The sequence below is a fragment of the Ipomoea triloba genome, chromosome 3 (assembly GCF_003576645.1).
Source record: "Ipomoea triloba cultivar NCNSP0323 chromosome 3, ASM357664v1".
Classification (NCBI taxonomy): domain Eukaryota; kingdom Viridiplantae; phylum Streptophyta; class Magnoliopsida; order Solanales; family Convolvulaceae; genus Ipomoea; species Ipomoea triloba.
In genome coordinates, this window is record NC_044918.1 from 18324704 (window position 1) to 18352351 (window position 27648).

The following is a 27648-nucleotide window of genomic DNA, read 5'->3' on the forward strand; positions in this document are numbered from 1 at the left end:
GTGCATGTATATTTCCATCAATGCACCTCTCCTCAATCCGTCGAAATATAACTCCCAGAGTAGCAAGATAAGAATTCCTAACACTAACCCTCTAATTCAGTTGTACATTGTTACTCTTTACTGCTTGGTAAGTGTTTACTCAAATTTTTGAATATGTGTTTCTTATGTTGTGTTCTAACAGATGAGGCTACCAGATAAAGCTACCAGATACAAAGTACAAATACAGATGAGTTCTTTAAACTGTAGTATAGGGAGCAAATTTGATTTCTTTTCTTAGAATAGATAATACATAGAATGAATAGAGTATAAATACCTTTGTTGTTGGTTGTTGCTATAAGTCTATTGCGTATAACACAGGATTGTGTTAACTTCTTCATGGAATTGTCTGCTGGAATTTGCCAAAATCAGTTGTGTTGGTTATTTCTCTCTGGAAAATGCAGATTTATGGTATTCTCTGTGTAAAAAGCTTACATCTAGTACTGAAAAAGTTCAGGGATGCAGTGAGTTTTAAAGGATTAAATTTCAGGGTTTTTCAAGTTTGATAACTGTAATTTTCAATGCAATGTGGAGAATTTGAAAAGTTTTATGCTCTAAGTATGTCTCAATGTAAATGATTAGGTGTTTGGGATTTTAAAACATGATAAGTGTAATTTCATTGAATGTTAAGAAGACAAAGAGTTTTATGACTAAGTTTCTATAACTATAAATGATTACATGGTTGTGACTTTCAAAGTTGATAAGTGTAAAGTTCATTAAATGTTAAGTAGAGAAAATATTTGAAGCTGAAAGTTTGCATTAGTTGAAATGATTAACTGTTTGTGATTTTAAATAATAGCCATGTGGGGACAAAGAGTTTTATGACTAAGTTTCTATAACTATAAATGATTACCTGGTTGTGACTTTGAAAGTTGATAAGTGTAAAGTTGATTAAATGTTAAGTAGACTAAAGATTTTAAGCTGAAAGTTTGTATTAGTTTAAATGATTAACTGTTTGTGATTTTAAATAATAGGCATGTGTTTTTTTTTTTATGTTAGCAGAAAAACTCAAGGGAATGGAGATGACTGGAAGAACAGAACCCTAAACCCTATAGTACAAATATTGCTGGTAAGTTAGTTAAAAAATTGACATTATACTTTAAATTACTTGTGCGAAATATTTTCTTAAATATGTACTTTTAACAACTTAGATGTAGTGTAAATGTTTAACTATATAACTGAAAGTAAGAAAATAATAATTCTTATTATTTAAGTTGACAATATAATGTAGTTGGCATTAGGATTTACATGACAAAAAAAATATATATATACAGCTAATCATAGATACATGTTCAGGAGTATAAAAAATAAAAAGTTGCATGTCATCCTCTCTTGACCTTGACTCTTCATGACTAAGCACCTGCATTGCAAAAGAAATAAAAAAAAGAAGCAAGTAATGGGTGTAGTAAGCAATTGAGCATGAAAAAACAGTAAATTTAAAGTGAGAGTTAAACTCTCCAAAAAAATGCAGTAAAACTGCATAAAGTCTCAAAAGATCATTGTCCAAGTCTAAAAACATCATTGTCCAGTCACCCTAACACATAGAACCAAAGTATTTTCAGAGCCTCATAAAGTCTTTTCTTCCTTGATCACTAAAGGTCTACACTTCTTCAAATTCTGACTTGATGAGAACTGGTCAAGTAGACATCTCTTAATAGCACCTGTGTCAACTTCATCTTGGTCATTGGCCACACCTTTTAGCTTCAAGTTAGCTTGCACTATTGGACTAATTGCCTCATCTCCTGATTCACTTTCCTGCGTATGAAAAAAAATAGTAACTATAAATCATCTACTTAGTAGTATAAAAATGTTGTGTAAGTAAAATAATTAGATCTATTACCTCGGATTCCAGATCATCTGCATCTTCCTCTATCATTCTGGATAATTCATCTTGATCATCCAACATAGATGGACAGTATTGAGCTTCCAATTCCTCATTATGACTAACACTTAACACTGATATAGGCTTAGCTGGATTCCTAATGTGTTCATTCTTAAGATTAATTCTAAACACCATAGATTTGTTCCTCAATTGTTCAAACTCAACTGGAACCTGCATCTTAGACTGGGAAACAGAAACAGTTAGTCTAATTAAAACAGCTGGTAGGAATGAATTTGTAGTCAGAAAATAAATAAATTACCATAGAGTACTTGACTTTCAAATCTAAGGCAGTAATGCCCAGAAGTTCAAAACAGTCCTTATCCCACAGTACAAAAGGTGCATCACTTGTTTTGTCTAGAACCCTAACAATTACTTTGTATCTCACATTCCCTTCTGCCCAATTAGTCTTGCAGGTGTCACAAAAGTAGTAAGTCTCTGTAAGAGTAAGTGATTTAAAGCAGCCCGGTTTTCTACATGAGTTATAGAACCATTTCTTTCCACTTTCAATTGATACAATGGTACCTGGGACATAATAATACCCTTCCTGCAAATTTGATTCAACCAAAAAATGAAATTAGGCATTAATCATATAGTTAATGCATATGTTGTTTGTAAATCAGATATTCCTTACCTCAGCCCTTTCATATAAATCTCGAATTGTGCTGACAACCATAGGAGACTGTGAATTATTAGCACTGTGACCATAAGACACCACAGAAATACTTCTGAGTGGACTACAATTAGCCTTCAAACTGTTAAATGAAAAAATTTCTCATTATTTTTAAGAATGTAAAAAAATATATTCAGGGAATTTGTAGGGTACCTATTTCTGAAATCTGCAAACTCTTGGCAGTCCAAATTGAATAAAACCTTTGTAGCAGTGTATGAGCTTGAGATCCTGACCTCATCTAAAAAAAATACAGGAAAATAGGTATAAACTAAGCAAACAAATAATCTGATTTTTTTTTGTATGATTGCAGGGAAGGGGAACTTACTGTCAACTGTTTTCGCACGACAGAGCTGGAGCAAAACAATCAAATGGCCATCGCTATGGTTATTGAAAAATGGCATAACAGCAGGTACGTGCTCATCCCATAATGTACATTTGATTCTATTTCCCCTAAGTAAACAGGAAAAGTGTAGTGAAGTGTAAAGCATGTAAAAAAAAAAATAGATGAAATAATATAGTATTTCACAGTAATTGAGAAACTTACTTTGAGTCTTCAATCAAAAAATCAACCAACTGTGTGGGAAAACCAGCAATGACCTTATCCTTAGGAGAATAGAACTCAACTACTCTACCAATAACATCTATAATGAAATGTAGATGTGTTGAGAAGTATGATGTATAAGTAAAAAAAAAATGAAAATAGTGTAGAGTAGATTACCAATCAACAGCTTCTCTTCAACCTTGCCAGCCAATAACTCCTCAATAGGTTTAATCCGAAACAAAAGGCTTGGAAAACCTTTTCTCCTATGTCTCTCAATAGTAGTGTATTGATTGAACCTCATCATGTATTTATGCTGTGTAGTTTTATACTGGTAGTAATAAGACACAGCCACAAAGTTTTTTACTGCATAAACTTTACCTTCTTTTAGCAGATGGGAAAACTGATCAATAAAATCGGCATGTATACTTGCATGAACATAGGTACCCTAGAAAAATAATAAGAAAAAAACAAAAGAATAAAAACAGAAACTGTGAAGGAACACTTTGCAGTTTATACTCAGTATTAGCAGTTTATTAACAATGAACAATTTATTAAAACACTCTGCAGATTAAGATGAAGCAGAACACTTTGCAGATTAAGATGAAGCAGAACACTTTGCAGATTAAGATGAAGCAGGAAAGGTTAAATGTAATTACCTCAATGTCGTGAAAGACACACTCTTGACTCTTCACAGCAGATTTGTTCCTACCTTCAGTCACAATGTAAGTACGAATCAACCTTAATCTAATTGCTTTCTTATAGGATTGAGGAGAAATGTCTTTTGCTAATACATAGAGCATTGACATTTTGTTTTGTAAGGTATGGAAAATGGCCAGCAGAAGACTTACGTAGAAGGAAGAAGAAAGCATAACCATTTTATAGAAGAAGGATTTTGGAGGCTGAAGAATGATGATAAGTTGCAACCTATCAATACACCGATAAACGAAACGACATGGGGCTTAATACGCATGCCTGCATTTTGAAATTCAAAATCCTAATGATATGATTAGGGTTTATGTAATTTGAGTGATGTATGTAATATAAATATAGTATTTAAGTAGCTGAGTCTGATGGAAAAACTTGATATATAAGAACTGTAATTTAATTATAACAACTTCCCATAAATTGGGAATGCCAAAAGATGGTAGTATTTAAGTATAACTTAAATACTAATTGATATTGATTATAGGTAATTGATTAATGATTGATTCCGCCAAAAGCCTACCAAAAGGCTACGTAAACATGAGCGGGAAAACTTCACCAGATCTTAGAGCCAAAACGCAAACGACGTAGTTTAGGGCGGGCGGGAAAATGGGGCCATTTCATTGGCCGAAATCTTATAGCTTTATTAGATAGAAGGATTAGTGAATGAAGATCTTATCCTCAATATCTTTGTTTATAGTGTAATTGAGTATCTGGACGTTGATGGCTCTTTTACCTAGGCATGCAGAACAACTCTAATTGACATGGACATATATTATACTAGTACTAGTACACTCTAATTCACGAAGATAGGAACCTTAATTGAGAGAGAAGATAGGAACCTTAATTGAGAGGGGGAATCCAGTTTTTGGGTGGTTTTTGAGGTGCCAAGTAAAAAAAGAGAGGAGGAAGTGGTTTTTGAGGTGCAAGTAAAAAAGGAGAGGAGGAAACGAGAAAGAAGGAAAAAAGAATTAAAAAAAAAACTGACATGCCACTAGCATTGTTGCATGTCCGATTCTTTCTTCATTGTGCCACAAGACCACAAAAAATCTCTATTTTGCAGGAGGAACTCTCATATTCTCTTTCTTTTTTCTCTCTCCTATGTTGACAAATTTACTCTAAAAAATAATGTAAAAACTACTAATATGAACACTCTAAACAAGTGAAGTAAAGAAATGGACTTAAAAGATAAAAATTGATAATACTAAAATCATTCATAAAATAAAATCACCCAATGTCACATTTCCTTTTATTAGTACCAAACACTTCCCTTAGGAACGCTTTTCCTTTTCTCATTCACCTCCCAAAAAATTCTCACTTTAGAATCCAATTTAAAATATTGTCTTTCTCAGAGAAAGCACCCATTTTCCTAATTCGGAGATCATTTATTATTGATGGTTACCACTAGGAGGATGGAGCCATGAGCCATGTCTGAATCCCACACGGATCGAGTGTACCCTATCCGCATGTAAAATTCGTAGTAAAAGTCTAAAAGATGGCCGGTCGATTCCAAGCGCCAAGGATTTTGGATTGGCATGAAATAAAATCGTGTGGCTAATTGGTTTTCACGACCTCCAAATATCTTCAATCCGGACCCTCATCCTCTGTGACTGACTTTTCCCCCTTGCCTTCCTTGTTTCACTTCACTTTCCAGCTAAAAGCCCAAGTCATTTACTCACCTTGGACTCAAAACTCCCCACTGCAGCAGCTTCATCAGATCAACCCATGGCCTCTATTTCAAGATTTGTGGGAAAAGACTCTAGATTTCTGTCGTTTGATCCTTCTCAGAAACCAAGTCATGGTTTTTCTCCCAGGAGAATTCAATCCCATTTAAGTATGTGATTGTTTCTTTGCTTATTTTTCAATGTGGGGTTTTTGTTATTTTGTTTTCTTGGTGCAGTTTGTGTAGGATTGGGGTGCAGGTGATTAACAGCCATTGATCATTGTACCATTATTGGATTTTTTTGCATTCGAGTTGATTGCTTGTGTTGCTTTTGCAGGTTTTAGAGATGGGGTTAGTAAAGCTGAGCCTAAGAAAAATTGCTTGAGGATTCAAAATAAGCCACAAATTTCAGTTGATGGAACTATAAAAACCCCTGCTTTGTGGTAAGTTATTGCTTCATAAGTGGAGAAAGTGTTGAACTTATATTGCCAAAAGTTTATGTTTATATGCATAAAATTTAGCATTATAGTTGCATTCAGAGAAATCATAAGTAGTTGATTTTTGTAGCTTGTTATCCCAATATGGTCCTTTTACTAGGAGTTGATCATCTGCATTTGCAATTTGCACATTATTTTGTAAAGTAAGCTTTTGGCACTGTTGAATTTTCCAGAGAAAATGGGGAAAGAGTATGCAACAAAATTGTAGGGGAGGCGGGGATTTTTTTTTTTTCCTTATCTTTGCCTACTGCTTGAATTGAAGAATTCCATTTTATTTTAACAACATCAAGACATTTGGGAGTTCCCTGATCAAACAGTATGAAATGCAATTTTTAAAGCACTTTATATTAGGTGTTCCCTGTACTTGTTTATTTCAAGTTTTCCCATTTCAGTATGATCAGCTTTGGGATTATCTAAGGGTATGTTTGTTTATGGAAACTAGGAAATTAAGACTTTCTTGCAAGGCAGCCGCAAATGTATCTGGAGATATTCCAGGTGATTCTTCTAGTGGCATGAGCCAGTATGAAAGAATCATTGAGACTTTGACAACACTTTTTCCTGTGTGGGTATGTTCTGGTTCATCATACAATCGGGAACGTTTCATCTGCTCTTAGAAGGAGTTTTTGGTACTTGGATGATTTGAAATACATAATTCTTTTTAACTTGGCAGGTTATATTAGGTACTGTCATTGGTATCTACAAGCCTTCTGCGGTAAAATTTACAATCCATCACTGTGTTCAATTGCTTTTTACACGTAATAATATTTAACTAATAGACATTCTAGTCTTACAGGTGACTTGGCTGGAAACTGACCTTTTCACTCTTTGTTTGGGATTCCTCATGCTTTCAATGGGATTAACACTGACTTTTGATGACTTCAGACGCTGTCTGCGGAACCCATGGACTGTAATAAGCTGTAACTTGATTCAATTTCCTGATCTTTTTTTTCCCCGTTTCTGACTGTTTGTGCACTGTCAGAAAAACAAGACCTATTAATTTCTTTTGTTTTTGCAGGTGGGTGTAGGATTTTTGGCACAATACTTGATTAAACCACTGTTAGGCTTTGCCATTGCAATGGTATTCATTTTTCTTTTCTCTCATTGATCATAGTTCTTCTTTTTGCCTATACACATTCAAACTAGCTTGATTATATGCTGAGGCTTTCATGATATAATGTGCCTAAGTAAACTCTCCATTAGGGTAGTCATGTTATCCTTGTACCTATTGTTATGGTGATGACTTGTTAGCAGCATATTCTTGAAACTCCCAATTGTGGTTAAACTATGGCGTTTATTATGGAATATTTGTTAATAACCATTTTCTTACTTCAATTGGTATATAAATTGTAGGCTCTAAAATTGTCTGCTCCCCTTGCAACTGGTCTTATCCTGGTTTCATGCTGTCCTGGAGGGCAGGCATCGAATGTCGCAACTTTTATATCAAAGGGCAATGTAGCACTATCTGTTCTTATGACAACGTAAGCTTAGTCTTCATCTTTTTATTCAATTGCGTCTTTGTGCTAAAATATCTTATGCAGTTATGCGTCAATAACCCTTGGCTAGCCCCATTTACTACTTTCACGAAAGTAAGTAATGGATAATAGATAAAGGGTTTCATTAGTATAGCCTTCTAGAAACGGATGCTTTCCAAGAAGAAACCACACAAAGATTGCTGAGTCCAATGTTTTTTCTCGACTTAATGAACAAACGCAATTTGCTGAAGTAAAATTACTTTGTAAATTGCTTTTGAGGATCTTAACGTTTCTATGGATTTGTAGGTGTTCAACTATTGGAGCTATTCTGATGACTCCACTACTCACTAAGGTTTTAGCTGGTCAGCTTGTCCCTGTTGATGCAGTGGTAAGTATGTGAATGCTCGACTTTTATAGTATCAGTACTAGTATTAGTCTGTAAAGAAACAAATTCCATGAAGCCCGGTAGTGATCTTCTAGGATATGATCTGTGACTTCGATAGTTAAAGGATTAGTAAAATGCTTTGCTGTGTTTGGAATCATGAAAATATTGGCTGATTAGCATTTCTCGTAGCCAATTTTCTCCATTGTTCAACTCTGCACCCTAACCTCTTGCTGTTTGCTATTCCAAGACTTTTTTGCTTTACTAATTCGCTTTTGGTAATTTTATAGGGGCTTGCCATCAGCACATTCCAGGTTGTGTTAGTACCAACTATTATTGGAGGTACATTTTACGGATAATATCACTTTTTCCTTTTTTTCCCATTCTGAATGAACACTTGAGCATTGGTGGTGAGGGAAAAACCGAAAAAGGGTAGAACACTAATGCTTATTCTTCATATTTCCAAAAGTGTCTTTGATCTAATGCAGATGTGGTATATTTGGATTCGGCTTTTGTTTTGTAGTGCTATCAAATGAGTATTTCCCCAAGTTCACATCCAAAATAATTACAGTTACCCCTCTAATTGGAGTTATATTGACAACTCTTCTCTGTGCAAGTCCAGTAAGTCTACAACATTGGCTATCCCTTAGTAATTCATTCAACCACTTTCTCATGTGAGCCTCAATGGAGGCGGTATTAACTCTTTGTGCTTCAGTAGGTTGAGAAAGTAGTTATGAACAGATACTGCATTCTAATAGAGTCAGTAGTACTCAAAAAAAATATTTAACTTCTGTATCTTTTCTAGATTGGGCAAGTTGCAGATGTCTTGAAAACTCAGGGCGCGCAATTACTCTTTCCTGTCGCCCTCCTACATGCTGCTGCCTTTTTTCTGGGTTACTGGATCTCGAAGATGTTTTTTGGCGAATCAACCTCCCGAACCATTTCAATTGAATGCGGGATGCAGGTAAGGCCCGCCCCTCTTATCACTTTTATCAGAATCTTCCTTTATTCACACAACATTTCTTCCCGAATATCTTTTGTTCCGACTGATGCTAGCTAGCTATCTTCTATGCGTGTACAATGAGTTATTCCCCGTGATAACGCTTGTCATTTGGTTACGATCCCAGAGTTCTGCACTAGGATTTCTACTAGCACAAAAGCACTTCAAAAACCCGCTAGTTGCTGTACCCTCTGCAGTGAGCGTTGTTTGCATGGCGGTAGGTTGCGTAAACCCGAGCTTATCCATCGCTTAGCTTTCATCTCTGATCTAATTTCGTCGTTTATTCTCACAGCTCGGTGGAAGCGCGCTGGCCGTCTACTGGAGGAACCAGGCGATTCGTGTTGACGACAAGGATGACTTCAAGGAATAGAAGTCTGCTACTTCAATTCTCCTGTGTGTTTGTGTTTATAAAATCTTAGACTAGAGGCTAGAGCCATTCTTCGCATTCCAGGACACCATTAGCAATTCCTTCGCTTCTGTTAGTTGTAATCTTCAATGAAAGAACGATTTTGGGCCTTAGGCAAGTTGCCATTTGTCTGATTGAGCTGAATGAAATTTGTTAATGAATAGCCTATAACCATGGCATAAAGAAGAAACGCAGGTATTTTGCAATGCATGCGAGCCAACACTTACTGTCTCGCGGTGTGACGGGTTAGGTCCCTAAAATTTTGGCCCACGAAAATTCAGGCCTGTTGGTTTGGTGTAGTGACGGGTTAGGGCCTTAAAAAATTTGGGCCCACGAAAATGCGGGCCTGCAGGTTCGGCGGATTACACGGGTTAGCCATAAGTTACGGGTCAACCCGTGGGCTTCAAATAAATAAAAATAAATAAATAAATAAATAAATAAATAAATAAATATATATATATATATATATATATATATATATATATATACATATACTATTTATGTTAAATTATTAGAATATAAAATAATATTATCTTAATTTTAAAAAAAAAATTTGAAGTTGTTTTGCGGGCTAGTTCGCGAGTAAGACGAGTTAGGGTTGAAAAATCTAGCTTACTGGCGAGCCCACAAAAGCTTGTAAAATTTCAATAAGGGTGAAATGGGTCAATTCGTATTGACACCCCTAATAGCCATATAGGTGTAAAATTTAGACACACTTTTTAATTTTTCAATAGAAAACATAAACTTTAAAATTTTGAAAAACTAGAATTAAAATTGAGAAATATTTTCTATAACTAAAACACTTCCATTGTTATTGATCATGGACAAATATAGTATTACTGTATTAGGGCCATATCATGAGTAATATTTTCTTTTGAGTTCTATCATATGACAGTTATTTTTTTTAATTAATTTATATAAAATAATGGTAAAAACTTGTGTGAGACCGTCTCACAGTGGGTCGGGTTGGGTCGGGTCAATATGAAAATGTAATACTTATACGCACAAATGTTATACTTATATGCTCCAATGTAATACTAATCAAGAAAAAAAATTTTGTTACTTATAAGGGTAAATGTAATACTTTTAAGGGAAAATACAATACTTTTACGTTTCGATTAAAAGTATTATATTTTTCCTTAAAAGTATTATATTTTCCTTTATAAGTAAAGGGCACTTGTCAACATTACTTATTATGAAAAATGTAATACTTTTTCTCTTATAAGTAACAAAAATTATATTCCTGATTAGTATTATATTTGAGCATATAAGTATGATATTTGCATGTTGCATCGACCCGACCCGTCTCATGAATAAGGATCCGTGAGACGGTCTTACACAAGTGTGACCCTAAAATAATTTGTGGTGATATAAGATACGGTGTAATAATTTGTACCAATTATTTAAAGAAATTATTATGTGTTGTGTGAAAATTATTACAATTTTTAAAATATTCATAAAGTGGTTAGCTTCCAAAAAGTTAAATATAAATTAGTACTCCGTAAAAGATGGCTAAATTGTAATTGGCATTATTCACGGGGCCTAAGGCATTTTGTCCTTTGTGGTCATTTTCATGTGTACTGTTTGTGAGATAAATGCTGCTTCCGCCATTCAAAGGGAAAGATGAAAAGCTTTTCTTTGACTTTTGTCAATTTGTCCATTTTTAGTTCACTAACAAAAGTCACTGTTTCACTTCCAGTCCAACAACATGTGATTTTTGACAGATTAGTGATTATAATTGACATACATTAGCAAATTAACTTCATCTTTGGTTAGTATATTATGAGTCGCGTTTCACATTTTTATAGAATTTTGTGGCATTTTAAAACAAATTTCATGCCGATAAATGTGGATTAACATGCTTTAAACAAATCATTTATCTTTTATAGGTGCTAATGACACACGAAGTAACAAATATTTAATAGGACACTATATATGTGTTGATACCGACAAATGTGATTCTCACATGAATCGGACCATATATATGTTGAGAAAATCACATAATTGTAGACATTGCGAATGTGCATTGTTTGTTAGGTAGAGCTCAAATAATGTGACTCCATTAAGATACATATGTCATGAAGCTCTTTTCGAGGAATCTGTAAAATTGAAATAATTAGGGCAGTAATAATAACTTTGAAAGCTACTACCATTACTAAAATGGGATTTTCCAGTCTTAATTTTTAATGAGACATCACAACATATGAGCTAATTATTTGTTAGCCTTTTTACTATGGGATTGCTAGTATTCTGTGAAAATATAATACATTAAATGATAATTACCTAAGAGAAAAATAAATGTGTACTCTAAGTGAAAATATATTAGATTTCTTTTAATAAATAAGTAGGTCTTATAAAGCTTATAACATGTAGGTATTAAATAGACTCAAAGCATATATATTAGCCTGCATATTAAATAAACTTTTTAAAGAGCTTATGATCAGTTGTTATATGGTGGACCATGGTCCACAAAACTTTATGGACCATGGTCCAAAAACGACACCGTTTCTTTAAGTAAAGAAAAAACTACCGTTAAATCTTAACGGAGCTTCGTAAATAAAATTACAGTTCATCTCAAATGATACAGCATCTCATTTGTTTTTATATTATCAAATGAAACTGTAATTATATCAAAATGAAATTGTAGTTTTGTTGAAAGGAAACTGCAATGTATATATGTATATAAAATGAAACTAAATAACAGTTTCACATATTTGAGTGTATATTGTCCAAAGAAACTGTAGTTATATCGAAATGATATTGTAGTTGTGTTGAAAGGAAATAGCAGTGTTTATAAAATGAAATTGAACAACAGTTTCACATATTTGAGTGTATAATGTCGAATGAAACTATAGTTATATAAAAAAGTAACTGTAGTTGTGTTGAAAGGAAACTGCAGTGTATATAAAATGAAACTGAATATGTTATACACAAACAGTTACTTTTTGCGGAACGGTGCAGAACGGATGTCATTTCTGTTGTTTCTTTTCATTAATCAAAACGACATCATTTTAATGTATAGACTATCATGCATTGTGGACCGCGGTCCATAGTAAAATTTGTGGCTTATGACAGTCCAGGCGTATTGTAGACTCCATCATGGGCCTAAAAAATAATATTTATAGACTCAGGCCTTAAGCTCTCATAACAACCTAAACCTAATTTTTCAAAGTTTGGCCCAACATAGTTTATTTCCATTCCTAGGAATGGTTGCACAAGATTGATGGGAATCATTGTGCTTGGTCATTTGTTTGAATCGGATGACAGTGAGTCTTGATCACGAAGGGCTATTCAAAGTAGGAGCAACGTGAAGAGTGACATGTAATATATATGGTTGTTTGTTACGTTGCTGTTTGGATTATACACAAATAAAGGACAATGTAACGTATAATGCGAATCAGTGCACTACAAAAAATACGTGAAAAGTAATTATAAAAAGAAGAGAGTAGTTTTATTGTGGGGGTAATTGTCCATTAATCAATAATTATTGTGTGGATCATACTATCAAATAATGTACATTCAGTACACAAATAATGTACATTTAATATATTAAAAATGTATTTTTTGTTATAGTCCACATAACATTATGTGATCATGTTCCACACAATAATTTCCCGTCCACTAATTTGTTACCTATAAAAGTAGCTCATGTAGTGTCTAAGATTTGAACTTATGATATAAGAGTTACAAATGCTTATTTGAAATTAGTCGTTAGTGTTCACAATGTGGACATGTGGTGGTGATATCAATCTTATTCCAAATTAAATAAATTCTTAGTAGTATTCAATTATAATTATTTTAGATATTAGTTATAATTATTTATATTATATATTATAAAAATCCTAGCAAGGTGGTTGGTTCATGGTTGCAATGAAATAATCATGGAAAGATGCAGAATTACAATATTATAGAAGACGAATAAAATAGGAATTCAAATATCATTATATGATTATTAGAAATTTATATATTGTAGTGTTTAGCTAACATGATAATTGAAATAGAATAAATAGTATACAAATTAAAATGTCTAATAATAATGAAATACATTCATTTTGATATAATTAAAAAAAACTACCTAACTTGTCCATTAATTTGTTACCTATAAGAGTAGATCATGAAGTGTCTAAGATTTAAACCCATGATAATTTGAAATGAGCTCTTAAGAGTATTCACAATGTGGTGATGGTATTAATCTTATTCCAAATTAAATGAATTCTAATAAGTACTCAATTATAATTATTTTATATGTTATTTATATTATATATATTATTAAAAAGTAGTAAAATGATGAACAATTGTTTGGTACACTACTGTGCCTTGCCAGTTGCGCGCACAACACGCCCATTAAATTTTAATTTCTCAAAAATTCCGATGGGAATCCTTTTGCTTAATCATTTGTTTGGATCCGATGACAATGAGTCTTAATCACAAAGGGTTATTCATAGTAGAAACAATAACGTGAAGAGTGATATGTAGTATATATGGTTGTAGTGGTGTTTGTATTATATGCGAATAAAGCATAACGTAACGTACAATGTGAATCAGTGCACTATAGAAAAGATGAAAAAAGTAATTATAAAAATTGAGAGTAGCTCCATTGTAGGGGCGGTAATTTTTTTAGTTTAATTCAATAATATTTCTATTATTGTAGAATTGTTCAAGTCATTATATCTAATAATCAATCACAGATGTTGCACGGAACCAAAATATTATTTTATTGCCTAATTAATGTCTTGCTTATTCTCTCACCAAAAAAAAAATAAAAATTGTCTTGCTTATTCAATCTTTTTTACTTCTTATTGTCATCTCTCTATGTTTCCCTCTTAGCGGAGTAGGGAATCTATCATTGCATAATGTACAGTAGCAACAATGGAGTGAGACATTTAATTGACAGACCGTTGATTTTTAGTTTTTATCTTATTTCTTATTTTTTATAAAAACCGATTGAGGATGAGGACGCATGTTGCAGTCACTACTTGTACACATGTTGTGACTTGTGACTGCAATGGTTTGCCTATTATTGTTATATTAGTTTTTTTTTTAATAAATACGTAGGTCCTATAAAGCTTATATCATATATATCTAAAATAGACTGAAAACATATTTATTGTCCTACATATTAAATATACTTTTAAAAGGGTTTCAGACTAGTCCATACTTATTGCAAGCTGAGTCTTAAGCCTAAAAAAGTCTACTTATAAGCTTATGCCTTAAGTTCTTATAACAGTCCAAGCCTAATTTTTCAAAGCTTGGTCCAAACTAGTCTATTTCCATTCCTAGGGATGGTTGTACATGGTTAATGAGAATCCTTGTGCTTGATCATTTGTTTGGATTAGATGACATTGAGTCTTGATCACGAAGGGTTATTCAAATATCATTGTTTGATTGGTGAGAATAAAATTATCATAAATTTATAGTCTAGTGTTTAGTTTACTTGATAATTGAAATAGAATAAATAATATAACGATCATATTAAAATGCCTAATAATAAAAAAATAAATTCATATTGATATTATATAAAACTACCTAACTTGTCCATTAATTTGTTACCTATAAGATTAGCTCATGAAGTTTCTAAGATTTAAGCCCATGATATAAGAGTTACAAGTGCTAATTTGAAATTAGCTCTTAAAGTATTCACTACGTGGTGGTGATATTAATCTTATTTCAAATTAAATAAATTCTAATTAGTATTCAATTATAATATTTTGTATGTTATTTATATTATATATATTATAAAAATAATAAAATGACAAACAATTGTTTGGTACACTATTGTGCTTTGTGAGTCGCGTGCACAACACGTACATTAACTTTTTATTAGAAACTTTTGTTCAAGTGTTTTGTTTACATGGGAATTAAAAGAATATAAGTAGCATAAAAACTATAATGCTCAATAATAATAATAATAAGTCTGCTCACACTTTAGCGCAAGCTGCTCATTCTCAGTCTGATTCGAATAGTTAGCTTTCCTCTATTCCGCTTTGTATTGATCACTTCTATTAATATATATTCCTTTTTCAAAAATAAAAAAAAAGTAGCATAAAAATTATAATGCTCAATAATAATAATTGTTCATGAGATCCCTGAATAATATAGCATATAAGATAAGTGATCATGATGAACCATTACCCATTCCACATATAAATGTGATAGATAAAACACTACATGCATTTCATCGTATAAATTAGAATAGTCCTCCAAAGCTAGCTCGAGTGCTCATCATAATCAACTTAAGTCTTGTTTCTGACAATGGGGCAATGATTTAAAATTGTTGAGAACATAAGAGTGTTGTCTAATTAGCTAGATAACGACTATTTGTGTGCAAAAATGTAAAGATAGGGAGGAAAAATAAACAAAGAAAAGAAAAAGTTAAAACACGAAAAGCAAAATTGTTGTGAATTGGTAAAATCTGATGGTACTGCAACTCTAGTCTGCAGCAACAGCACTGGAGACCATTAATTAGAGCTTGACTTATTGCAAAGTAGAAATTGGAATAGCGTGTTCCTTTCACGCTTTTTTTTCTAATTCTAGAAACTAATAATAAAAAAAAACATCATGACATTTCACGTGTACCCTCCTATCATGCTTTTTGTATGCTTCTACATTATTAGAAAATTATGATGTTTACCCATTGCTCTATAATTGCTTATTATTAGGTGCACCTTTATTTATTTATTTTTAAATAATAATAAATTATTACGAGAAGAAAAGTATGAAGCAATTTTAAAAATAAAAGATAGCATAACTCATAAATATATTGTGCATCGATAGTGCGTATAAATTACAGTAGAATTTTCTCATATTCAGATACCACCTTTCTAAAATGGAAAGAACAAATATTTTGATCATGGATTTAAAAAAATAAAGAATAAAAAGATGTGACTATAATGTTTGAATATATGCTTTTATATATGTAGATTTTTTTAAATATTTATTTTTGAATTTTTAGTTATAATGAGATAATGCCTCATATTATTTCATGAGATAATGTCTCATATACAATCCTATATTTATTTCTTTATTTGTTTTTTTTTTTCTTTCCATTTTTTGTTTGGTAGTAGTTCTCTAACTCCTACCTATAGTTTCCTTAATTATATTGTTTCTTGTTGTTACTTTTGTTTCGTTAGAGTTTTTGTTTGTTAAGCAGTTTGCGAAGATTGCGATTTATAGCTTGTGCTTCTCATTATGAGTCAGGTTGTGGAGAGTGACATGCCACTCCTTTTCTTTTTTTTTTTCTTTTTTTTTATCTATTGTATTATCTTGGGATGTTATTGATCTGAATTAAAGTTTTGTTGTGGTTGTGTTAAAAAAAAACTATAATTTCCTTACACTTCTTCATTTCTTAACACATTTGAATGATCAAAACCTTCAACATTTCTAATTTTTTTAAGAAAGACATTTTTTTTTGAAAATTAAGAAAGACATTTTGATAACATATTAATTACATGATAAACTCACTAACAATGTGAATTCTACTAAAATAACTAAATTGTGTTTCTTTTTAAATTTCCCTTTACTTATTAATTTGTTTTAATTACTAAGTACGTAATAAATTAAAAAAAAAAAACTAACTAAGTGTTATTAACAAATGCGATAATACCACATATACAATCATCCTTTAGTTATTTATTTATTTATTTATTATTATTATTATTATTATATCAAATGCTATCATATTAAAAATCCATGCTATAAATTGTTAAGGTGATGATATTGCAATCTTATTTGATGGCGTCGTATTTTAATTTGGACATACATTCAGGGGTGTGTATGTTTTTTTTTTTTTTTTTTTTTTTTCATTTAAGTATTAGTAATATCTATGTATTATCATTTATAACACGTCAATTGATCACGGGTACGGTTGTGGACACAAAATTTGCACAAAGCACGCACAAATCCACAAACACTAATTTGAATAACTGTCACTCTAAAGCATTTAAGCATCCCCACAGGTGTTTAATGGGGATGTCACATGGAAGTGTACTCATATATTCACAATTGGAAAGCAAACCTACCAATATTGGTAGGAATTAAAAAATAAAATTAAATCAAATCGGGGAGAACGAAGAGAGCATGCACTTATTGAGCAACTTGCATTGGCAAATAACATAATTATATTGTATGCCATTGTTGCTAATTTTTATATTAAAGCATGCCGAATATTTACATCGAAAGAGATTAATGGAGAATATTGTATGCCAGTTCAGATCGAGATGATCATCTCGAGCAGGGTTACTCGAGGATTTGGACCTAGATTTCGAGCTTTAATTCAATCCCATTCTAATGAATGATCAGGAATCTAGGCACACATGTTTGTTAAGGCACACTTCCCGAGCTTGCCAATTGCATATATGCGTGACACATGGCGGACATGCCGAGAGCCCGGCATGTCGTGCCCCTTTTCCTCCCTTATAAATACGGCATTTATGGCTAAAAGGAAGAAATTTTGGACGCTTTCACCTACTACTTAACAAGCAAATTATATTGGGACTCGAATACGAGCTGATTCGTATTCCGAATAACAACGTATTTAGTAGATCAGAGATGATATTTGATATAGTTATGATGAGGAGGGTCAATATTTCTTAAGCATTACGGATGTTAGTTCTTGGTATACAATTTGTATATATTATCAAAGTCTTAAATAGTTTCTATATGTGTGTGGATTTTAATAGATTGGTGTTACTTAAAATGATATTGAGTACTATAATCTCACAAATCAAGATTTTATTACATGCTAATTTTACATTTTAAAAAGAGAAATGCCATTTTAATGTCTAAATAAATTTAGCATTTAGGGGTGTATGGTTTACGATATATAACATTATCATAGGAATATATCGCATTCACATGTTTAGTTTATGTTATTAAGGCTATTAAAGTAAAATGATTTAAAAAATAATAATAAAATAGTCTTTACATGTCCAAGGGGCACGTGGTTTGCACGCGCCCAATTGATCGCTCCTGGTGCACGTGATTTTACATACTAACACTAATAATATTATGAAAAATTGAACTCATTAATCAAATTAAACACATAAAATGAGACTGATATTGTAATACTTAGGCCTAGCTTAACCAAACATGTTAGTATTATATTCATACAATTTGAACCAAATACACAAGTAATTAATTTTACATTTTGTAATCTTACACTACTTATAATAATCTCACATTCTTTGAATCAAATGTAACGCTCATAAAAGTAATTTGATATTTTGTGAATAAAAAAGGTGGTAGATGAAGACCCAAGATTGTGATGCAATGTGAGTAGGAATAAAATGTGCGAAATGAAGAAATTTTTCATGGTAAAATTTGTTGATCAAGAATTGAGAATACATGTAGTTGAGGCACAATTCCCGAGCTTGCCAATTGCATATATGTGCGACACATGTTAGACATGCCATGAGCCCGTCATGTGCCCATTTTCCCCCCTTATAAATACGGCATTTATGGCTAAAAGGAGGAAATTTTGGACACTTTCACCTACTACTTAACAAGCAAATTATGTTGAGACCCGAATACGATCCGATCCGTACTACTACTTAACAAGCAAATTATGTTGAGACCCGAATACGATTCGATCCGTATTCCGAATAACAACGTATTTAGTACATTAGAAATGATATTTGATATAGTTATGATGTGGAGGGTAAATATTTCTTCTTTTTTTTTTTATGATATTTGATATAGTTATGATGTGGAGGGTAAATTTTTTTTTTTTTTTGAATACTACTAACTTTATTACAATGCAGTATCTGTTCATAACTACTTTCTCAACCTATTGAAGCACAAGAGTTAGTATTGACTTTACTGAGGCTCGAACCCACCACCTCCCTTATAAAGGGAAGGGTTTGATGCCACTGGACTACAAGGTCCTTGGCAGGGTAAATATTTCTTAAGCATTACGGATGTTCTTGGTATACAATTTGTATATACTATCAAAGTCTTAAATAGTTTCTATATGTATGTGGATTTTAATAGATTGGTGTTCCTTAAAAATGATATTGAGTACTATAATCTCACAAATCAAGATTTTATTACATGCTAATTTTACATTTTAAAAAGGGAAATGCCATTTTAATGTCTAAATAAATTTAGCATTTGGGGGTGTTTGGTTTACGATATATAACATTATCATAGGAATATATCGCATTCACATGTTTGGTTTATGTTATTAAGGCTATTAAAATAAAACGATTTAAAAAAAAAAGAGAGTCTTTACATGTCCAAGGGGCACATGGTTTGCACGCACTCAACTGGTCGCTCCTGGTGCACGTGATTTTACATACTAATACTAAACATAATATTATGAAAAATTAAACTCATTAATCAAATCAGACACATAAAATGAGACTGATAGTGTAATACTTAGCCCTAGCTTAACCAAATATGTTAGTATTATATTCATCCAATTTGAACCAAATATACAAGTAATTTTACATTTTGTAATCTTACACTAGTAATAATCTCACATTCTTCGAATCAAATGTAATGCTCATAAAAGTAATTTGATATTTTATGAATAAAAAAGGTGGTAGATGTAACGTGGGTTGCTTAGTATAAATTGAGAGTACATGTAGTAGAGCTACTCGTTTAATGATTAAGGATCTACATGATGCAATACGTACGGTTATACGCGTGTACGTACGGAGTAGATATTATTATTATAAAAATACGAATACGAATTAGGGAGGGAGGGAGGGAGGGAGGGGTATGCATATTATTTTTTGTCGCGAAGCGAAGCAGCAAAATAAGCATTCAAAACGTCTGAAAAGTTGAAGCGTTCCTCTGAAACACCTTTGAAAGCTTAAACAAATTTTTCTGAAAGCGTTTTCCGGCTGACATTCTTTGAGGCCATTACTCATTACTCAAGAGTGGTAGTAGCCACGCTCCATTCCATGACTAATCCCAACATGGAACCAGATAAAACGTGAGAGATTTTTATTTTCTTTCCTTTTTTTTTTAATATATTTTTTTCTTTAGTACTAAGGAGTATTATTTTATTTCTTGTTTCTTTTTGTTCTCGTCTTTTCTTGCTCGTGTTATCTGGAAGAGAACTCGTGATCTTTTTGTTTGGGGTTGGGATTGGGTTTCATCGATGGTGATGTCTGCCTTTTCTGCTTCTCCAATGCCTATAAACCAGTCGGTTGCCTCTTTTTGAGTTCTGAAGATCAGATTTTATTTATTTTTGTTGGAACTTTCTGGTTATTTTCATTTTTATTTTTATTTTGGTGGTGTTTCTGCAATGGGTATATCCCATTTTGTTTCTTGTTGGTTGTTTTCATGGAATTTTCACTTGTGGGCTATTTGCTTGGTGGTTCATTTTTCGATTATGGCGTATATGAACGAACTGTGGTCATATTTGGTTGAAGGGCTTTGGTAAAATCTGTGGGCAATACTGAAGGTTTATGTTGTCTAGAATGTTCTGTGTTCTTGGCATTGCACATTCTACTGCCAGAGGGGTTTGCTTTGACATAGTGGTTTCTGTTTCTCTTTTTGGATGCTTATTATTTTTACATTTTTTGTTTGTTTGTTTGTAATTTTTTGAGTATATCTGCCAATGTAAATGTGCATATGAATTACCTCCTTGGTTTTCTACTTTCTAGATATGTACAAATGTGCATGTGTTCTTGGTCTTTGGTTTTTGATAATCAAGCTAAATGTGGTTTGATAAGGGCCTATAATATCAAAGTCTGTGGTTTGATATTCTTGCTGTTTGGAGTAACAGGTTAGATGTCTATATATATGATTATCTTGTGAAGAGGAAGTTGACTGCTTCTGCAAGGGCATTTCAAGCTGAAGCAGGAGTGCCCACAAATCGGACAGGTAAAAGAAAATGGGGAAAAGTTTGCATAACATTTTATAGGTTTTATATCCAGTTGAATTGTTTTCTAACTTGTTGAAATTACATACATGTCTAATTATTTCTAACTCAATTGTAACTAGTAAACTATGTCCTTCCCAGCAATTGATACTCCAGGTGGTTTTCTTTTAGAATGGTGGTCAATCTTTTGGGATACATTCATTTCTAGGTTCAAATGCCCTGTTTCAGTAACCAGTGGATCTCGCAATGAGGTAGGCTGGCTGCTCTGTTTACAAATCATTCTGGATTTAAGCTTGGCTGTGGGTGTGTATCCATTTGCATGCTTGTTGGCTTGTGTTATTCCACAGAGCTATGTTATGTACTGTTTTCATCATGCTGCTATAATCAAGATAATTGCATGATAAGAAGCGATTATAATGATATTCCATCAATTCTATATTTGCTGCATGAAGATAATTCACACCTTGCTTCGGTTATAAATTTGATCGTCATTTCTAAGCAACCACTTTTTCCCTGACTGCTTACTCAGCCCCCGGTTTTTTGGGATTGCAGATCCTAATGCCAAAAGCACAGGAGCGGCAGCAACAACACCAAAGTGCTGAGCAGCAGCAGTTTCAGCAAATGCAACAAATAGAGCAACTGATCATGCAAAAGCATATTGAACAGCAAACGCAGAAACAAAGAGAAGAGACTCGGTTTGAATGTGGCACTGACCATGAAACTAATTCAAGACAAAGCCTTGGGGCCACTAATGCACTTACCAAAAGTAAAGCTCATTTGTCTGGGGGGAACAGGAAGGTTGTTGAACAACTCAGAGCTTTGATAATGACTATGCTAACTCGTTCTTGTTTGACATGGTTTATCTGCTGTTATTTTTTTCTTAAGAAATCTGTACAGTCTAGGTGTGGTGAAAACGTTGGTCAGTCTTTGGCTCAAAATAATACTTCGATATTAAGATCTGGAGCCTTTGGGGACCAAGCTCCACGGTATTTTTACTTGAGTGAATTAATCTAGGATCTCGGCTAACTGTGTTTTTTTGCTCTTTTGCTGCCTTGACCACTAACAATTCTATGTTTCAATTGCAATTTAGTCAAATACTACAAGGAACTCCTGGTGGCAATTTAAGATATTTTTCTGGAATGAAGGATCAAGCTCAGCAACTCCATGTTCCCCATGTAAGTAAAATTTGTCCACAGGAAAACATACACCAGAGAAACATACCCATCACACAATGGGGGCATAAAGGGAACAGAACAGATACTGATATGCTTTGTTGCTTGCTGAAGCAGGGCACAAAGAATATGCTGAATCCCTTAGCAAACCTCAAGTCTGCTTTCTCAGATGAATCATTGTCTCAACATCCAGGTACCAACAGTTCACTGTAGTATAACATTTGACACTTATTGTTCTTATTTTTCTTTATTTATCACTTTTACTTGTATCTGTATGATGGAGTCTGCTTTTGGGTCTATAATGTCTGCTGAACTATGCAAATTCTACTAGAATTGTTTAGATAGTTTTTTCATGAATGATTCAATGATTATGAATACTATTTCAGTAAATGTCATTGGCATACTCTCAGTCTATTTAAAGTTGAATCTAATTTGTATTATTGTATCAATTTTGTGCAACTCTGAAACAATTTCTGGTCCTCAAGCATCTTAAATGGGATATAGTGGGGCTTTTGATCATGGAAAAAAGAAGAAACTGGTCTGGCTGAAATCTAAACGATGTAGTTGTTCATGCAAAAACACTTGATGCTTAACATTTTAATGTGGGAACACAATCTACTTATCTACTAGAAACTGAGCCAATATAGATATGCTGCCGGATATGTGATTTAGCTAACGCACACACTGCTCTTGATTCAGGATCAAATCATGGAGTAAGCAATTTGCCTTTGAAGGGTTGGCCACTGACGGTGAGTTCTGTACTTTCCTCTACATAAACTAGTGAAGCTCCAATATTCTGATAAAAATACTATTATTTATGATGACATACTTGATACATCCGGCTCTGGTAAACCTGAATGCCATTAAAATATAGCTGGCAACTTCTAAAACTGAAAATACTACTAAAAACAAGTGTCCTTGAAACTTTCTGGTTCTATGGATGTATTTAACCTTGTATGTTCTCTCGAGTCTCGACCTATGTGCTTTGCTCGGATGTTTAGTTGCTATGTTTTACATCTGAAAGCAACTGGGTCGAAGTTACTTAAATTTCATGGCCTGATATGATTTCATGTTCTGGTAGTTTAAATACTCTGTATTGGGCTGTAGAATTTCATTTCTTTACTATGTGATGCAGATTAAATGATTATTTTCTATAGGATTGAAAAATCTTTTCTTTTTCTTTAGTGATATCATTCATTCCAGTTTCCTCCAAACACCAGCACATTAATGTGCAGCAGACATGATTTTAATTGGTTTATTTTCTTTTAATGGGATAAGCTGTCTGAAGTTTGTACAACAGAGAAGCTAGATGGTAACAATGTCTTGTCCATTTGTGCATACTTTTGGCATCTCACTAATGAACTTGACTGTGTGGTCATAGGATGCACTTAGAATGTGCGTGAAGACCATGGTTGAGAATCTGATGAGTACATTGACTAATATTTCTTGGCATAAGCAGGGATTAGAACAACTTCAATCTGGACTTCTTCAGCAGCATAGCCCTTTGCTTCCTCTTTCTCAACCCTCCCAACAACTTCAGCTGCAGCAGCAAATTCAAATGCTTCTTGGTGATCAGTATATGGGTATCAGGAATGATATGCAATCAAATTATATGACCAATATGGTTCCTGATGCAAATTTGCCAGTTCAAGTGGCTCTTCCTCTTTTCTCTCGTGCAGATGATACACTAATGAAGGTACCTTTTTCATATTCTCTTATTTTCTTTCTGAGATACTGGTGGCTCAATGTTAATTTATTGTTTTGGGAAATTTATCAGCTGTATCAGATTGAATTGAATAATGCCAATCAAAGCCAACAGCAATGTCAAAAGTCTACTGTACTTGGTCATCCAGAAACTTCAAGCTACAAAATTGCACAGCAAGACAAGGCGATTGCAACTAGCAACAGTGCTATGGATGTCACCTTTTCAAACACCTCTAGAGACAATGATCAGGTTCGCTGATTTTACAGCTACTAAACTGGAGAACATATTTTGTGCTTTATGTAATTATTGAATTATTTTCTTTCTCTCCATAATAAATTTGTTGATATGCTTTTATTTGGGGTATGGTAGGAGTATGAGTAAGGCTATTTGAGTAAATTTTCAAACATTAGGTTGCCAGTGAATTGTTCTATGCAACTTTAGTATTTAGCCACTGAATTCCAAACTTTTCTCAGCACACTCCATGGAGAACTTTTCTAATGTGTATCATTGTTCAACTATTTTGTAACTCCTGCTAATCTTGATTCATAATCTTTTATGATGTTTCTGTACTGATGTAAAGACCTGAGTAATCCTAACCAAATTTCCTGTTATAATGTTTACACCAACCCATTGTAATAGTCAAGCGGATGGTGACAAATTTTCTTAGAGCTTTAATATATGTTTTCTGATTTAGTTCAATTTTTGGATCTTCTTTAAAGAACCAGGCTCTGAGGAAAAGAAAGCGGCCAATGTCCTCAAACCCAACCAATAGTTCAGGCACTGCAAATACCACTGGACCATCCCAAAGTTCAGCACCCTCTTCCCCATCAGCACAGACGATGGAAGATGTGATTTCAGTACCTTCATTGCTTCCTGATGATAGCAAGTCACGGGCTCAAATGTTTTGCAACAGTGGCTCTGATACAAATGCATCGGCATCTAATCAAATGGTAAGGAATTTTCCTTTTTATTATGTTTGATGGCCAAAAGGGCATTTAGTATTGTAATATTATCATATTCCTGCATTCTTTGCCTGGTAAACAAAACCACACTGTCCTCGAAAAGCACTTATTTATTCATAGAAGACATACCAAGCAGGAAACTCATTTGGTAAACTTAGCTTCAGAAGTTAATGGTCCTTGTGTTATGTCTGGAAAACAAATCTCTTAAATGAAATATAAATATTCTTTTTTGTTTTTATTGCTCACATTTTTTCAGATCATTTCCTTATTAATGAATAGTTTCATCATTAATAAATCTTAAGGAGTAATCATATTGCGCTTGGAGTTTCAGGCTGATATTGTTCGTTTGATAAATCATGGATCTGTGGACGACAATGTGGAGTCTTTCCTTAATGAAAACGTGGACACTGAAGATGTGATTGCTCAGTGCTTAGAGGATGTTAGAAAAGGTTTTAACAGTTCTTTTTTATGTTTTAATTTATCATCACTTTTGTTGTCTTAGGATCTTTTGCCTTTTAATCTCATTGTTTTTTGTCTGGATTTCCTTCCACTGGAAAATAGATATTACATTTTCTGAAATTGGAAGCATTGAGTCTAGTGCTGTTAACTGCTGTGACTTCTCATCTGAGGGTAAACTGATTGCAATCGGCGGAGATGATAATAAGGTATCCAATAATGAACATGTAATGTAATTGTCTAATGTATTCAGTAATTTTGGTTTCTGATATCACAAGTCACAACCTTGTTTCATGGACGATTCTATGTTTTAGGTTGTTTTATGGTGCACAGAGTCTCGAGAGCAAAAATATATACTTGAAGAGCACTCAGACAAAATTACAGATGTTCGTTTTAGCCCAAGACTGCCCAGGCTTGCTTCATGTTCCCTGGACAGGATGATAAAAATTTGGGATGTTCATAATGTAAGCCAAACTATCTCTTAGCTTTTCAGATCATATTGCCTGCCATGTTCGAATCAAACTTTTTTCATCTTAAAACAAATTTTTGATTGATAATTCCGTTAATTAATACAGTCAGGCCAGTCAATTCGAACCTTTACTGGGCATTCTGCCTCCGTTATCTCAGTAGACTTTCATCCAAACAAAGAGGATCTTATCTGCTCCTGTGATGATGTTAGTGCCATACGATACTGGACCATAAAAAATGGTGGTTGTGCTGGAGTTTCAAAGGTATATAACACAGGGTTTATGTGCTGATAAATTTTATAAGGTCATTTTTTTTTTCTTCAAAAATTCTGTTTTCCGAAATCTCAGGTTCGTGCAAGTCAAGTCAGGTTCCAGCCCACCCGAGGAAGGTTTCTTGCTGCAGCAGTAGGAAACGGTGTATCCTTGATAGACGTCGAGACTACCCAAACCTGCAGATACCCTTTGAAGGCAAGATGAAATTAAATTTATCACATTTCGATCAACCTACTCTTTAAATGGTTTTTCCCCAAATCTGACTGTCATTTGTTCATCTTTATGACAGGGACATGTATCAAATGTGCAGTCTGTTTGCTGGAGCTCCTCCGGGGAGTATTTAGCATCTTTGAGCGAGGATTCCGTTAGAGTGTGGAAAATCGATTCTGGGGGAGACCAAAAATGCATGCACGAGTTAAGTATAACAGGAAAAAGACTCCGCACTTGCAGCTTTCACCCTACTTACCCTTCTCTGCTAGTAATCGGTTCTCATAAGGTACTTTCTACATATTCGGTTTATTGCAACTGCAGAATGGATACACATTTTTGTCGTTGGAATGCCATTTGTAACGTTTATTTGCCCGTGTTGTGTTGATTTTAGTCCCTGGAGCTTTGGCACATGGCGGAGAACAAGATGATGACCGTGCTCGAGGGACCTATCTCCACTTTGGCAGTCTCACCATTTGCTGGTTTAGTAGCTTCTGCAAGTGGTGACAATATGGTTAAGCTGTGGAAGTGAATGTGCCAAAAGAATGTTTTGTCCATAAATACATCTTTTAGCTTCCTACAGAGAAAAACACCTCTTTTTGTCTGTGGTCTTTTAACAATATAAAGTTATGGTATATTTTGGAGAAATGAAAGAAAATATATACTTTAAGCGGTTTCCATGAGGACCGAGTCGGGAATATGCATGCATGTAATTATCTCAATTTTGTACCAACTCAATTCGTTGATCTTTTGACAAAAAAGATACAAAGTGTAAAAAAATTGATCTAACAAGTCTTTGATATCTAAAAGAATTAGATCGAATGAAGAATAAACCCTTCCAAGAGCCATTCTTCGCAGCTAGAACCTTCCTAGGTTATCTCTCAGAACTTAGCTGAAACTTGGGCAAATTATACTGTGCACCACGTACCTAAACGATGTCGTTTTGAGCATTGTAAACTAATCATCCGTTTTTTTTTGAAAATCACGTTTCCCGTTTCGGCCGGTCAATATTTATGTTAATATTCTGTGTATTCCAGGCAATCATTCTGTGTATTTCAGGTAACCGTTCTGTGTATTCTAGGCAACTGTTATGTGTATTCATGTTAGTAACACATGTTATGATGTGTTTGTGCATTCAAATGTTTAGGAGGATGAGTTCTGTGTATTTTGTGTAAATATTCTGTGTATTCATGTTATTAACACAAGTTATGATGTGTTTGTGCATTCGAATGTTAGGAGGATTAGTTCTCTGTGTATTTTGTGTCAATATTCTGTGTATTCTCGGCAAACATTATGTGTATTCTAGGCAAACGTTCTGTGTATTC

At 33.4% G+C, this 27648-nt stretch overlaps 3 protein-coding genes across 7 annotated transcripts; 2 read left to right on the forward strand and 1 right to left on the reverse strand.

Annotated features, from left to right (window-relative positions):
• Nucleotides 1-1602: 1602 nt before the first annotated feature.
• LOC116013006 lies at nucleotides 1603-3935 on the reverse strand. The gene is made up of 9 exons (XM_031252671.1): nucleotides 3786-3935; nucleotides 3307-3574; nucleotides 3133-3229; nucleotides 2914-3038; nucleotides 2742-2826; nucleotides 2550-2670; nucleotides 2178-2462; nucleotides 1877-2101; nucleotides 1603-1791 (listed from the first exon to the last, which is right to left on the reverse strand). Exons 1-9 carry the CDS (start codon nucleotides 3933-3935, stop codon nucleotides 1603-1605), a joined length of 1545 nt encoding a protein of 514 aa, XP_031108531.1.
• Nucleotides 3936-5309: 1374 nt separating this feature from the next.
• Nucleotides 5310-9419, forward strand: LOC116014271 (sodium/pyruvate cotransporter BASS2, chloroplastic). The gene is made up of 13 exons (XM_031254294.1): nucleotides 5310-5665; nucleotides 5832-5937; nucleotides 6434-6557; nucleotides 6662-6703; nucleotides 6785-6898; nucleotides 7007-7069; nucleotides 7342-7469; nucleotides 7770-7851; nucleotides 8136-8187; nucleotides 8369-8466; nucleotides 8651-8809; nucleotides 8973-9062; nucleotides 9138-9419. The coding sequence occupies exons 1-13, from the start codon at nucleotides 5557-5559 to the stop codon at nucleotides 9213-9215; spliced, it is 1245 nt and encodes a 414-aa protein (XP_031110154.1). The 5' UTR covers nucleotides 5310-5556; the 3' UTR covers nucleotides 9216-9419.
• Nucleotides 9420-19987: 10568 nt separating this feature from the next.
• Nucleotides 19988-27001, forward strand: LOC116012354 (transcriptional corepressor LEUNIG-like). Of its 5 annotated transcripts, none has more exons than XM_031251876.1 (18): nucleotides 19988-20187; nucleotides 20986-21083; nucleotides 21223-21332; nucleotides 21634-21879; nucleotides 21967-22067; nucleotides 22172-22256; nucleotides 22368-22446; nucleotides 22953-23002; nucleotides 23713-23949; nucleotides 24031-24207; nucleotides 24678-24908; nucleotides 25252-25369; nucleotides 25482-25585; nucleotides 25691-25840; nucleotides 25952-26107; nucleotides 26192-26311; nucleotides 26406-26612; nucleotides 26718-27001. In XM_031251876.1, the coding sequence occupies exons 1-18, from the start codon at nucleotides 20156-20158 to the stop codon at nucleotides 26853-26855; spliced, it is 2439 nt and encodes an 812-aa protein (XP_031107736.1). In that variant the 5' UTR covers nucleotides 19988-20155; the 3' UTR covers nucleotides 26856-27001. The 5 variants fall into 5 exon arrangements, with proteins under 5 accessions (XP_031107736.1, XP_031107735.1, XP_031107737.1 ...); XM_031251875.1 differs by lacking the exon at nucleotides 19988-20187 and adding an exon at nucleotides 20257-20399 and having other exon boundaries at nucleotides 24684-24908; XM_031251877.1 differs by lacking the exon at nucleotides 19988-20187 and adding an exon at nucleotides 20259-20399 and having other exon boundaries at nucleotides 21253-21332.
• The last annotated feature ends 647 nt before the right edge of the window (nucleotides 27002-27648 follow it).